Here is a 14,621-nt window from a genome sequence, read left to right as displayed (position 1 = left end):
GAACTTAATTGGATATTTGAACTTTTCAAAAAAGGAATAGACATTAGAGTGCTGTCTTATGTGATATTTTCAGTTTAGTCAGTACCTGGGATCCATTTATGTCAATGGTATGATTTACCTTTGTACACCATTGCTGCATTTGCTTAAATTTTGAGGCCATAATTTTACAAGTTACCTATTTCAAGCTCCAAGTGTTCGAGTATTGGCAAAATTAGTTTTACATCGTCAACACATCCTGTGTTTTGGGAAAGACTGACAGAAGGTCTGCTTCACCTCTGTATATATTTTCTTCTCCCCACTCTCCTCAGAGCCTCCCCGTGTCTCCCTTAATGTAGGACCCACTCTTTTGCTACAGGAGGGGGGGGGGCAAAAGATTGTTTGTGAGGCAGAGAACTACTACCCTTTGGATGTGGAGATAGTTTGGTACGAGCAGGACCCAGCAGCCTCCGGTCAGCGGGTTGGCACACCCCTCCCTAAAGTGCTGCCAAATGTCCTGCTGTCAAGCCACAAACATAACCAGGACATGACCTACACTGTGTCAGCTTTCTTCTACCTCCAGGCTTCACTCAAGGCATCAGGGAGGCAGTTTACCTGCAGCGTTTCTCATCAGTCTCTTAGAATGCCCATTAGGAAGAGTTTCATCCTGAATGTTGAAGGTAAGGGGGCCTACCAGGGGTCCAGTGAAATAGTCTTTTTTGCTTGTATCTAAAGCACTTTTAGAAGAAAATGTTTGAGCAGCCTTGGTTTCAGTGCTGCAGATCCACATTTCAACCTAATGTAAGTATGGTTGTATTCTCATTGCAGCGCAGTTGTCTTTTCCTAAGTCTTTAGAAATGTCTGCTACAATCTATCCTTAACCTTGAGATGTTTTCCAACAAGGTCAAAGAAAGTAGCTCATGAAAAGATGATAAAATGGGATTTCTTTTACTTTTCAACCACACCCCTGGTAACAGAATTTGTGCTACAGTACTATCAGTTACCATCTGGTGGCAGCAGAGTTTAATATTTGTGTCTGCTTTCACCACAGAGCCAGCCAGCTGGATGCTTTACCTCTCTGTCTGTTTCTCTGTCTTACTGTTGGTCATTCTGGCTATGATGCTGTTCCACCTGCACTCAGGTGAGTGAAGAAGCCCTTTAACAAACAAACTGCTAAATTACAACAAACCTGTAACTTCAATGGAGAAACAAATTAAACAACATGAGGACAATCTATATGTAATATCACAGATCATTACTTCACTGTATGTGTATGTGAGGTGTTGATGTCCTGAAGATTAACTGCCATTTCTTTTCTCCACAGTAAAGAAAAAGGCAGCACAGGTAAACTGATATGAAAAACAAATCTATTTTTATTTAATTACAAATATCATTGCAAGCTATTATCTAATTAAATGTTTTTGCATCTGTGTGTTTGTTTGTGTGTCTGTCCTGAGCAGAAGAAACCATACTGAGCAGCATTGATGGTGGGAGAAGAATTTACACTGAAAGGAGACTGTGTCTGAAATTACTTCTCCTTCATTCTTTTTCATTTAAAAATGTAGCACTTTTAATTTTTTGGGGGGGTTAATTGGGCTTTCTGTGAAACTTGTCAATGGCTGATCTTCCTGGCAATGAGCTCTTCGTATATAATTAAACAACAGATCATGTAACAATCACTTTTAAAGCTTTTTCTTCAATGTGGTGCTTCAGATGTATTAAAATTAGGAATTGCTCTAAGGAATTGGCTAATGCAGATCAGTTCAACATGTATGCAAGGTCTCACAGATACACAGAGTGTGTTTTGATTTGGTGTAACAGGAACATTTTTTTTAATTTACAAGAAAACTCTATACAACACCTTTAACTCATTCAGAACCTGAAACTCTAAACATCGAACATGGTATGTCCATACAAGCTATCAAGACTTAATAGGCTTGTTTAATAAAGCTGAAGAGAAAATTGTTGCAGAAATAATTCAATTAAAAAGGGAAGTGGTTCTGATTTTTTATTTTTTTTGGCTGCGTCTGAGTGAAAAGGAATTTTGTTTTTGGAATATGAAAAGTCTGATTAAAGATGTGAACCGATGTTTAACAACGGCTAATATGCTTTCTTCTTTTTCAGTCTTAAAAATAAAGACAGTTATTGATTGCTTAAAGCCACTCACAGTCATTTGTACAATATGCACTTGTTACAGTGATACTAAAGTCAGCAGAATAATTAATATGCACTAGAGGCAGTTTTTCTCTTTTATTGTCCTTTATGTATTTATTATTATTTATGCCGCTTTTTTCTGTCTAATTCAAAACTATCCATCCATCTTCTATACCGTCAATCTGTTAATCAGGTAGCAGGTGGGTTGGAGCCTATCCCAGCAGTCATCGGGCGAAAGGTGGGGTACACCCTGGACAGGTCACCAGTCCATCACAGGGCCACATAGAGACAAATGAGACAAACAACCATGCATGCTCACACTCACTCCTACGGACAATTTGGAGTCACCAATTAACCTAACAGTACCTGGAGAGAACCCACGCATACATGGGGAGAACATGCAGACTCCACACAGAAAGGCCCCAGGCAGTGTCCTGTGCAGTAGCCTTGATATCTGCAATTGCAATTATTACTTTTGCATATGATGACAGCTTCCAAAAGACGCATGGGCTCTGTGGAGAGCTCCGCTCCAGCTGGCTGCCGTGACAGGTCATTGACACTGTATTTCTGCTTAATCAGTTTCAGTCTCGCCAGAGTTACATTAATATATGTATTTTTATATTTGAAATTTCAGGGGATTTTGATAATAGATTATTAAAGTTTGTTTGCGAGGCTGTGGCCTCTGTATGTGCAGAGTTTGTGCGCCAAACCTTAGGGCGTATTGGCGCCGGCATATCATGAGTGCAAAATGTTTTGGGTAAAAAATAGGCTATTAAAAGGAACTGTCGGAATGGCGGTATGTTAAAAAAAAAAAAAAAACATACCGCCATTCCGACCATAGGAGGAAAAAAGTGTCGGAATGACGGGACGTTTGATAAAAAACTAAGTGTCGCCATTCCAACAATTGGAGGCCAATGTCGGAATGGCGAGATGTCAGAATGGCAGCATGTAACCGCAAAGAAAAAGACACAACTGTCATAACCAAGAGTTTAACTACAGATTCATACAAAAACAATATGTCATCGGTTAATTCCAGTGCTCAGGCTTGCTCTGCAGGTCCTGCCACCACCAGCTCTGTCTCCGACCATGAGTATGCTTGCTCTTCCATCACGGGCAGACAGAGCCCAGAGTTGACGCCATTGCCGGTGTCCGACCCTAACACCCCTGTTAAACCAGATGAAAAGAGGCTGAAAGGTGATTTAACACTCTCTCAATTACAAAATAACATTGCTGGTCTAATCTACGAGTGCACTGACAATCTTGAAAGTTTGGTTAACCATAACACTGTAAGCATCGACGCACTGAAGAAATCAATTGACTTTGTATTTCCGGAGGTAGAAACCCTGAAAGCTGACATGAAGGTGGTGAACCTTGCATGTGAAAATAACATCCAGAAGCTATCAGAGGTTGAAATGAGAATTAACGAGGCAGAGCGGTACCAGCGCAGATGGAATTTGAGGCTTCATGAGATCCCTGAAAACAAACAAGTGAACATTAAAGCCAAAGTTGCCGACATTTGCTGTGCTGTTGTTGGAGAGAATCAGGCCAAGATAAAAGAAGGTATGGACATTGCTCATCGTCTGGGTCGTTTTAAAGACAAGCAGAAAAAAAACAAGAACAACCATTATCCGCTTCACCAAACAGATCGTCACGACCTGGTGTGGAGAATGGCCAAAAACAGCAATTTTTCAAAGAAAACAAACTGAGATTCACGGAAGATCTTACGACCATTGACAAACACTACGCACTACGTGAGAAACTTTGGCCAATAATTGAAGGGGAAAAGGCGCACTTCGCTGGGGTTTGTGTAATAATTGAGGGAAAAGAGGTACATCCAAAGCTGTCTCCATGCGGAATCCACACTACTCCTGCCCAGATGGACACGGCAAGACCCTGTGATGGAATATTAACATACTCGCTCCACTTCAAGCACAATTTGCTCTTACCCTGATTGTCACATAGAAACCTGCATAATGAGCATTTGTGCTTTCTCCTTAATCCACACTCTCTACCCATAGGTGCAACCTTACTATTGCACTACTGCTATTGCCTGAAAATATATTCTTATAGTTTTAAAACTGGTTATTTGTGCCCTCTTCCATGTGCACGTACTGTATTATTCAACATAATCTCATATGCAGCCATGGAGTATTTAAGTTTATACTTTTTATTACTGTTGGATGACTGTGCTATATACTTCTATATATATGAGCATATACTGTTCTGAAATGTAGACCTGCACTAAGTGTTAGTGCATGGGAGTGTCAACTTAATGCACACTCTCTACTCATAGTACAGCATAACTTTAAGCTCTAATGCCTGAGAATTTAATTTAATATTTTTATGGTGGTTTATTTATGTCATCTTCCAGAAGGCACATACATTATTATTCAGCACAATCTCAAGTTTTTTAAAATGTATTACTGTTGTTTGATTGTGCCCTTTTATAGAAACCTAAACTTATACTGTTCTAAGGTGTAGACTTGCAACTAATACTAGAGCATGGGAATGTAAACATATTTCTTATAATATTAGTTAATTGTTCCTGCAAAAACTTTGATTTATTGAGGGGTGAGGATTGTTTAATGTGGTCACATTGTCCTTATCAGTTTTTTCTCTAAATTCCCCAGGTTTAAGAGAAAATATTAAGCGTAAAGCTTTGTTTTTATTTGCAAAACAGCAGAAATCTGAGTCACATACCATGGTGAATGATGCTTCTTTTTGGAAAACTCAGTGGGGGAATGACCTTTGTTTTTCACATGGCTCAGAAAGATCGGCAGATCTTAAAAAACAACTTTAATTGTATTATCCTACACTCAGAAAGTGACCCTAATGGCAATTAAATAATATTAATCCTTAATGTTAATAACAATATTATCCTTCTTGCCAATATATATGGTTATAATTCTAAACCTGAAAATGACTTTTTATTTGATACTTTAGAATCTAGTTTTTTACACTCCATTCATCCATCCATCATCTGCTGCTTATCCGAGGGTCTGGTCCCGGGGGCAGCAGCTTTAACAGAGAAACCCAGACGTCCCTGTCCCCGGCCACTTCGTCCAGCTCTTCCGGGGGGACCCCGAGGCGTTCCCAGGCCAGACATAGTCTCTCCAACGTGTCCTGGGTCTTCCCCAGGGTCTCCTCCCAGTGGGACGTGCCCAGAACACCTCACCAGGGAGGCGTCCAGGGGTGCATCCTAACCAGATCCTAGCCAGATCCGATCAGCCGCCTCGACAATCACGGAACATGGCACATTCGGACTCAATGTCCCGCACCTCTCCCGGGATATGGTTGAAGCTCTGCCAGAGGTGAGAGTTAAAGCTCCTCCTGATGGGGGACAAACATTCCCAGCAGACCCTCACAATACGTTTGTGCCTGCCAGGTCTGATCGGCATCCTCCCCCACCAGCGGAGCCAACTCACCACCAGGTGGTGATCAGTTGACAGCTCCGCCCCTCTCTTCACCCGAGTGTCCAGGACATACGGCCGCAAGTCCGATGATACAACCACAAAGTCGATCATCGAACTGCGGCCAAGGGTGTCCTGGTGCCAAGTGCACATATGGACACCCTTATGCCTGAACATCGTGTTCGTTATGGACAGTCCATGACTGGCACAGAAGTCCAACAACATAACACCACTCTGATTCAGATCGGGAGGGGCGTTCCTCCCAATCACACCCCTCCAGGTCTCACTGTCATTGTCCACGTGAGCATTGAAGTCCCCCAGCAGAACGAGGGAGTCTCCGGTAGGAGCATTCTCTAGTGCCTCCACCAGGGACTCCAAAAAGGGTGGGTACTCTGAACTGTTGTTTGGCGCATAGGCACAAACAACAGTCAGGAACCGTCACCCTACCCAAAGGCGGAGGGAGGCTACCCACAGCCGGGGGGCGATAAGCCCACACCTGCTCTGTGCCTCTCACCATGGGCAACTCCAGAGTGGAAGAGAGTCCAACCCCTCTCAAGAGGACTGGTTCCAGAGCCCAAGCCGTGCGTCGAGGTGAGTCCGACTATATCTAGCCGGAACCGCTCAGCCTCGCGCACCAGCTCTGGCTCCTTCCCCAACAGAGAGGTGACATTCCACGTCCCAAGAGCTAGCTCAGATCAGACCGCTATGGTCTCCGCCTTTGGCTGATACCCAGCTCGCATTGCACCTTACCCCCTTGGCCCCTCCCACGGGTAGTGAGCCCGTTGGAAGGGGGACCCACATCATGTGTTTGGGCTATGCCCGACCGAGCCCCATGGGCACAGGCCCGGCCACCAGGCGCTCGCTGCCGGGCCACCCCCTGGCCTGTCTCCAGGGGGTGGCACACCCAGGCAAGGGATGACGTTGTCCAAATTTATTTAGTCTTTTGAGCTGTTCTTTGGTCCCTCATCTAGGATCTGTTTGCCTTGGGTGACCCTTCCAGGGGCTTGAAGCCACGGGCAACATAGCTCCCAGACTCATTGGGGCACGCAAACTCCCCCACCACGATAAGGTGACACATCATGGGAGAGCTTTTTTACACTGGTTTTCAAAATACCCAAATGCACCACTATGTGTGGGTGGGGATTACAACATTGCTTTGACTGGTGCTTTAGACAGATGGCCTCCAAATACTAGCAATTCCTCTGCTTCTACTCTGACTTCCTTCATGAAAAAATTTAATCTGGTCGACATATGGGGGAAAAAAATCCCAACAGTAAATTTTATACATGCTTTGAGGAACAAACTCTTCCTCCCACCTTATCTCAAGGACTCTAAACCTTAATTCCAAAACCTAAAAAAGACCCTCTTTTGATTTATAATTGGCGACCGATCTGCCACCTGAACAATGACTACAAAACTTGTAGCTTGAATTTTTGCTATTAGAATGAAAACTGCTCTAGATCACATTATCGATGAAACACAAAGTGGCTTTATGAGACATAGACATATAGCTAATAACATCAGGCTTGTGTTAGACCTTATTGATTATGCTGATCTTTGCAATGATAACATCTTATTTTTGTTCCTAGATTTTCGGAAAGCTTTTGAACCATCAAACATAATTTTATGTTTCAAGCCTTAGAAAAATTTGGTTTTGGCCGTTACTTTTGTGCAGCTGTCAAGACCATGTATATGTCACGGTTTATGTTCTGTTCCATGTCTTGGCTCGTCATTTCCTGTTTATTTTGGAAAAAAAGCACTAACTATCCCCTCTCGTTTCAGGTATCTTGCCCTTGCTCCCATGTCCAGCGTCTCATTGTCTTCCGTGATTCCCAAGTGTTTCCACCTGTTCCCCTTGGTCCCTCAAGTGTTCATAGTCTGCGTTTCCCTTGTCTTGTGCCAGTATGTTGTCTCCTTTTGAGCATCATTACCAGCAGAGAAATAAAAGGATACCTTCGATCAAACTCATTTTGACAGGTGACCTCTGACCTCTTATCGATCAATCAAATTAATATGACAGGTGACCTTTGTTTGACATCCGTTTGCTGACATCTGGGGATATGACTTTTGACCTCTTATCGATCGATCAAGCTATTTTGACGTGTGACCTTTGTTTGACATAGATTAGCCATCTGTTGAGGAGGCCTTTGACATCTAAGGAAGGGGGAGTTTATGGCTAGGGTTAAGAATGATTACAGCTAAAGTCAGGAGGTTGTAAGAAATATATTAGTTGAATGTTTAAATAAGAGAAAGGGTTAGGGTTAATAGAAAAGTTGTAGAAGCGGTCAACATTTTAACAGCTTCAAAGACCGGTCCCTGTAAGGTAAAGATGAGAAAATAATTAGATGTGTGGGGTGTCGCAAGAATGCAGCACTGCCAGGATTTGGGTGTGGGTGGGGGGTAACAGACATTTGGCTCTGACTGATCAACTCATACTATGAGACTCAACTGCAGGGGATCGCAAGAATGAATCATACAGTGGCACTGGACAGTAGGAACAAATGGCCAGGGGTCATAAGAATGCAAAGTACAGTGTGGGAAAGAGACAGCATTTTAAGTCTCGTATGAGTATGGCTCAGGGTGCCGGAAAGTCCTCCTTTTGCCAGGTGTTGCCAGCACTACAAGGATTTGGGTGGGGTGGGGGTGGTAACAGACATCTGGCTCTCTCTGGCTCATACCATGAGGGTGAACGTGTGAGGGGGGTCGCAAGAATGCACCATACTGTGACACTGAACGGAGGATGGGGTGTTTATAGCAAATAGAGGTAGGTTTAAATTACACAAAAAGGTTTCCCTCTTAGTTTGCACACATGGTGCATATGGTATCAAGGGCATATATGATGTTCACTAGAATGCATCATGCTGTGCGGGAAACATCCTATGTCTTACTTCACAAGTAAACAGAATCAATACATCTGTTACTAACCGTAGGATGGATGTAGACTAGGTGTGAAGAGCAAATGGGTTGAAATTACAGAAAAGTCTACATTCTGAAGAGATACTTACCCACGAAGAATAGGCCTAGGCAAACGCAGCAGCTACAGCTTGCATATAGGTTGTAATAATGTTGAGGGACAAATGTTAGTTAAACTAATGAGTCAAGAGCCAGTGGGTCTGGTAGCTAAAGGATCCGCGTTCCATCCTCCTCTTGCAAACTATAGTCCTCAATCAGACAGATCTGGCAGCACAGAGGGTGGTGCTACACAATAAAAAACAATTGTGTCATGTAATAGTTTGTATTTTACATCCTCGTAAGAACATACACTGCAGATATTTAAGACGTTTATGGAGCTTTTTATTAATGATTGGAATGTCCTTCTCATTTGTCTTCGGTTTGTGTCTTTCCAACATTTGTTTTTTCCTCATCAGTGACTTCCTCCATCTTTCACACTTCTGTCCCGTAAACCATCTCTGATGTAAGGAATCACAGCACAAAACTACACACACCGAGCTGTTGAGAACATCAAACACTACTTTAGTAATCAAAAAATGTGGGTAGAATACACTAAAAGTAGAGTTTGACTTCAGAGGAGCCGACGTCTTTCTGTGAGTTTTATTTTGCAGCTTATTCCAGTCTCTCTAGGTTCAAAGCGTAAACATTCTGGATCACATAATTGCTAAATCATTTTATTCCTGCTGCAGAGTTGAAGAATCAGCAACACTTAAAATTAAGAAAGGAAACTTAAGTGGCTCGGATTTTGTTTTTATTTGAACAGTACTGATCCCCTATTTTGATCTCTGTAGAAAATTACCAAAATGATATTTTTGCTACTTTAGCTTTTCAATGATGTTACAACATTTTATGTTTTATGTTGAAAGACTTGAGACATTTATGATTATACTTGATGTTGTGTTTCTCAAAGAATTTCACTGTTTCATTTCAATTAATCCATTTATATCAGAAACATTAAGATCTTTGAGGTGCACATTTTAATTACAGTGATATATTTAATTTCTGTGCAGAGAAATGTAACTATTATCCCTGAGTAATAGATCATATTTTCATGGTGTGGTTTGACATCAGCTAAAAAAGAAAATGTATCTCATGGAAAGACTTATAGATCTGATTGTGAATTTACATATTAAAGTTTCAAATAACTTCAACAGGACAGAGAACAAGGCAAAACAGCTGCAAATCCAGGCAGCAACCGTTTTTAGCCATTTGGAGAACTTTCTGCTTTAGCTACTAACCAAAGCTAACCCAAGTGTTGAGATACTGTAGATACTTCAGACATTGTACACAAATCATAAAAGCTAACTGCAGCATGCATCTTGAAAGAGCCTTTTATTTTAATTTTAACACTGCTTTCAATCACTGTTTCATCAGATTTAAGTAACATATATATATTTTTAGAATTTATGCACTAGATAGCCTCTGTTACCACAATAGGAAAATGTGTGGTTTGAGTAACCTAATCATACTTGGGAAACTTTCTTGATTAATAAACCCACACTGTCATCTGAGGCTAAACAGAAAGAAGTGAAATAACCTTTTTATCAGGCTTAAAGCAATGGGCGATATGCTTTTCAGTTTCCATGGTTCCAGCCCGTAATTTTAATTCATTACATACTTCGACCATGCAATAGAGTTTTAAGAAGTAATATGTATGCTCACATCACATATTTCTTTCATATTGTGCCATAGATAATGCCCAATCTCAAGACAGATATGCCAAAGGGGAGTAATGAGCAGATTACAGAGTACTGCAGCTTTATCATTCAGCACTGAACTCCACTTGAGCCACTGTTGCCAGGTAAAGTAACAGAAACAAATAACCCAAATTATTGAAAACAAACTCAAAAATCCAGTTAACCTTTGTACCACCTGTGGTGCTTGGGCGTAACAAGCAAGGCTGTTCTTTAAAAACAAGTGGACTTGCAAACCTGTTGCCCAGAGCATGAGTTGTAAAGCGGTATCACAAGATACAAGAAAACTCTGGTAGGATGTAATATTCTGATTGAGGATGTAGTATTAAGGTCTTAACCAAGTTATTATTGGGGAATTGTGCCTGATAGTTTAGCTCACCAGCAAGCCCTGCAAGTAACGTCAACAACACCTATTCGAGAAAAGGACTATTTCCTCTATGATAAAGGTAAAAACCAGCGAGATAAGAGTAGTCTAAGCTGAAGATGAATTATCTCTGACTGCATTTTTAGATTATTTAGCTTCTCTGGATTTGCAGTCGCAGTTGAAGAGTGGTGCAGTGGCTTCAGCATGTTATTAATCTAATTGGCTGCACCTGTTAAGGTGTGGATGTAAGTAAACAAGACTTGTTGCTGTAGCTCAGCATGTAAGTACATGTCTTTGGTAAGTACTTTGGTAAGTAACTCAGTTGCAGTCCACTGTGGGGACATAGGCTACTGTATAAGAACAGCTGTGGACATCACAGATGCAATTCTTTGAAACTACATTAGAGTCTAGGAGGACATGTTTCATCCATGTGCAATAGCACAACAAGATGTGTCCCCCTCCCAGGTTCATCGTGACATTGATTGTGTTTTTCTAAATATGAACTGTACAGAAGCATGTTCATTTTATCAGTCTCATAGATATGGTCAGGCTGTCCCTTTTCTTTACTGCCTGGAGGGCTCAGACCCGTATCACCAGTTCTAGTCTCTAACAAATAGAAAGCCAGCCACATCACACAAGGGAACCTATGTTCATCATGAATAAGTGGATGAAAAAAATCCCATAAACATACAGCTACTGAAAACTAGTAGTGTCTTGGATGAAAGTCTAAATCTAACAAAGTTGTAGTGCTTCTCCTAACATGACAAAGTTTACATTGTGTATGCAGAAAGTACAACAACTTGGTGTATCAATGATCTCGAAATGCCTGCTGTTTCACCCTTGAAGGGTGAGTCTGTGTAAGATACCGAGAGTGTATGTCCTGATCCAGAACAGCAAGTAACAAGCTAAAAAGCAAACTCTATATCAGTCACAAAGGGAAACCCTATCTTCACCACATCAATTTGGCTGTTTTTTTGCCCTCTTACTCAAGCTGAAGTTTTACAAAGTCAGTTATGTGTTGAGTGAGTTTCATGACCTCTGGGCCAATGAAACCTGTAGGAAAAGCATTCCTCGCTTCCTTCTTGTAAAAGGTCCATTCTGCAGATATGTGGCTTCTGTCCGACAGCAGCGATACACGCAAAGAGATTAACTTGTGGCCTGACATCCCTGCAAGAAGCTTGTAAAACCAGCAGAGTATGTCATGTGATGGATCCCAGAGCTCCCACACTAATTCAAAATCTCTCTACAACATACCAACCTGCCCTCTTAAAAATAGATGGAAAACGCTTCACTTCTTCACATCCTGAATTATACGCAGCAGACCTTCCACATTATCCATTTACACTTTATACTCAGTTTCTAGGGTGGTTGTGTGTTTTGAAAAAGTAACAAAAATCATTAATAAAAAGCTCCATAAACGTCTTAAATATCTGCAGTGTATGTTCTTACGAGGATGTAAAATACAAACTATTACATGACACAATTGTTTTTTATTGTGTAGCACCACCCTCTGTGCTGCCAGATCTGTCTGATTGAGGACTATAGTTTGCAAGAGGAGGATGGAACGCGGATCCTTTAGCTACCAGACCCACTGGCTCTTGACTCATTAGTTTAACTAACATTTGTCCCTCAACATTATTACAACCTATATGCAAGCTGTAGCTGCTGCGTTTGCCTAGGCCTATTCTTCGTGGGTAAGTATCTCTTCAGAATGTAGACTTTTCTGTAATTTCAACCCATTTGCTCTTCACACCTAGTCTACATCCATCCTACGGTTAGTAACAGATGTATTGATTCTGTTTACTTGTGAAGTAAGACATAGGATGTTTCCCGCACAGCATGATGCATTCTAGTGAACATCATATATGCCCTTGATACCATATGCACCATGTGTGCAAACTAAGAGGGAAACCTTTTTGTGTAATTTAAACCTACCTCTATTTGCTATAAACACCCCATCCTCCGTTCAGTGTCACAGTATGGTGCATTCTTGCGACCCCCCTCACACGTTCACCCTCATGGTATGAGCCAGAGAGAGCCAGATGTCTGTTACCACCCCCACCCCACCCAAATCCTTGTAGTGCTGGCAACACCTGGCAAAAGGAGGACTTTCCGGCACCCTGAGCCATACTCATACGAGACTTAAAATGCTGTCTCTTTCCCACACTGTACTTTGCATTCTTATGACCCCTGGCCATTTGTTCCTACTGTCCAGTGCCACTGTATGATTCATTCTTGCGATCCCCTGCAGTTGAGTCTCATAGTATGAGTTGATCAGTCAGAGCCAAATGTCTGTTACCCCCCACCCACATCCAAATCCTGGCAGTGCTGCATTCTTGCGACACCCCACACATCTAATTATTTTCTCATCTTTACCTTACAGGGACCGGTCTTTGAAGCTGTTAAAATGTTGACCGCTTCTACAACTTTTCTATTAACCCTAACCCTTTCTCTTATTTAAACATTCAACTAATATATTTCTTACAACCTCCTGACTTTAGCTGTAATCATTCTTAACCCTAGCCATAAACTCCCCCTTCCTTAGATGTCAAAGGCCTCCTCAACAGATGGCTAATCTATGTCAAACAAAGGTCACACGTCAAAATAGCTTGATCGATCGATAAGAGGTCAAAAGTCATATCCCCAGATGTCAGCAAACGGATGTCAAACAAAGGTCACCTGTCATATTAATTTGATTGATCGATAAGAGGTCAGAGGTCCCCTGTCAAAATGAGTTTGATCGAAGGTATGCTTTTATTTCTCTACCAGCCTTTTCTCTTGAACCTTGATCCATAGTTCCACGAGCCTGCAGTGAGCGATCCTCCTGCAGTGTTATCTTGTTTTGTAAATTATTCTTGTTCCTAGCCTTAGTTTATTTATTAATACAGTAAGTTTTCATAGCCTTGTTTGTTCCCCCGTTTTCAAGGAGAGACTTTTCGTTGTAGGACAGTTTAAGTTTATCGTTAAAGTTTCATAGTGCCTCTATTTGTTAAGAGTGCGTATTTTGTTAAATCCGCCTCGTTAGTAGAGCGTGTCTTTGCTTTGTTAAAGTGTTCATTGCTTTTCTGTTTTCCTCCCAGTTTGGAGAGATTTATGCTAGATAACTTTCATAGCTGCGCTCGTCCTCCACGCCATAGTTACTGAGGAGAGCGCTTAGGTTTTACATAGCCCGTTATTTTGCTCTACCTGGAGATCGCCCTGCCTTGCTGTGCTCCGTGTGTTTTGTAAAATAATAAAACCTTCTTGGAATCCAAAAGACCCTGCGTCTGTGTCCTGAGTCCTCGTGTAACTGACAGTATAAAATGCTAACTGTTCAATTAAACTACATGCAGGCACATCTCCCAGATTTAATTTAAAGCATGGTGTTAGACAAGGCTGCCCGGTCTCACCGTACTTGTTCCTGATCTGCACTCAACTACTTTTATTAAACTCAGCTACCTGAAAGGTATCACTATAGCTGAAAGAGAAATCATAATTAGTCAACTGGCTGATAATACTATATATTTTTAAAGGATGTCTCACAGGTTTCAGCAGCCATTGATATAATTAAGTCTTTTTCCAATGCCTCTGGACTCTGCTTAAACGTCAATAAGTGCACACAATTTCTCACCTCACAGATACTACATCTGGAATAATAGAGATATATTATACAAACAAAAATCTTTGTTTCTGGAAAACTGGTTTGACCATGGAATCTATTTAGTCAAGCAGCTTTTCAATTCTAACGGTGTTTTATTGTCTTACTCTGAACTTGTAAGTAAGTACGGTATTCCCATACCACCAAAAGAATATGCTACATTTTTTTACGCAATTCCGTCTGGTGTCATCATGCTTCTTAAAAGCTCCATTACATCTGAACTGACTTTACTGAAATTAGACCCTGCTATCACTAGTGTTGGTCAAATCTGTTTTTGTACTAAAAAGAGTAATAACTGTAATATACATGCTTTATTTCAAAAGGACAATCTCTGTTCCAAAAGTGGTCTCTTACTGAAATAGCTTCACTCCAGACTTAAATTGGGAAAAAACTCGGTGCCTTCCCCCTATATACATGATTACAACTAAAGTTAA

The 14,621-nt window shown here is 41.3% G+C and overlaps 1 protein-coding gene across 3 annotated transcripts in view; it reads left to right on the top strand.

The window, feature by feature from the left end:
• The window catches only part of LOC140314726 (tapasin-related protein-like), a 106,948-nt gene extending 105,223 nt beyond the window's left edge, over nucleotides 1-1,725 (top strand). For 2 of the 3 annotated variants that reach the window (XM_072393085.1, XM_072393084.1), the window contains exons 5-8: nucleotides 309-656; nucleotides 1,028-1,117; nucleotides 1,301-1,320; nucleotides 1,437-1,725. In XM_072393085.1, coding sequence (XP_072249186.1) covers nucleotides 309-656; nucleotides 1,028-1,117; nucleotides 1,301-1,320; nucleotides 1,437-1,451 — 473 coding nt within the window. In that variant the 3' untranslated portion in view covers nucleotides 1,452-1,725. Of the gene's footprint in view, nucleotides 1-308; nucleotides 657-1,027; nucleotides 1,191-1,300; nucleotides 1,321-1,436 lie in introns of those variants that run through there. The other variant, XM_072393086.1, reaches the window with a different exon arrangement.
• Nucleotides 1,726-14,621: the final 12,896 nt, after the last annotated feature.

The sequence above is a fragment of the Leuresthes tenuis genome, unplaced genomic scaffold (assembly GCF_036924035.1).
Source record: "Leuresthes tenuis unplaced genomic scaffold, fLeuTen1.0.hap1 SCAF_9, whole genome shotgun sequence".
Taxonomy (NCBI): Eukaryota; Metazoa; Chordata; class Actinopteri; order Atheriniformes; family Atherinopsidae; genus Leuresthes; species Leuresthes tenuis.
The sequence above is the reverse complement of the archived record's forward strand: the minus strand, read 5'-3'. Positions and strand labels throughout refer to the sequence as shown.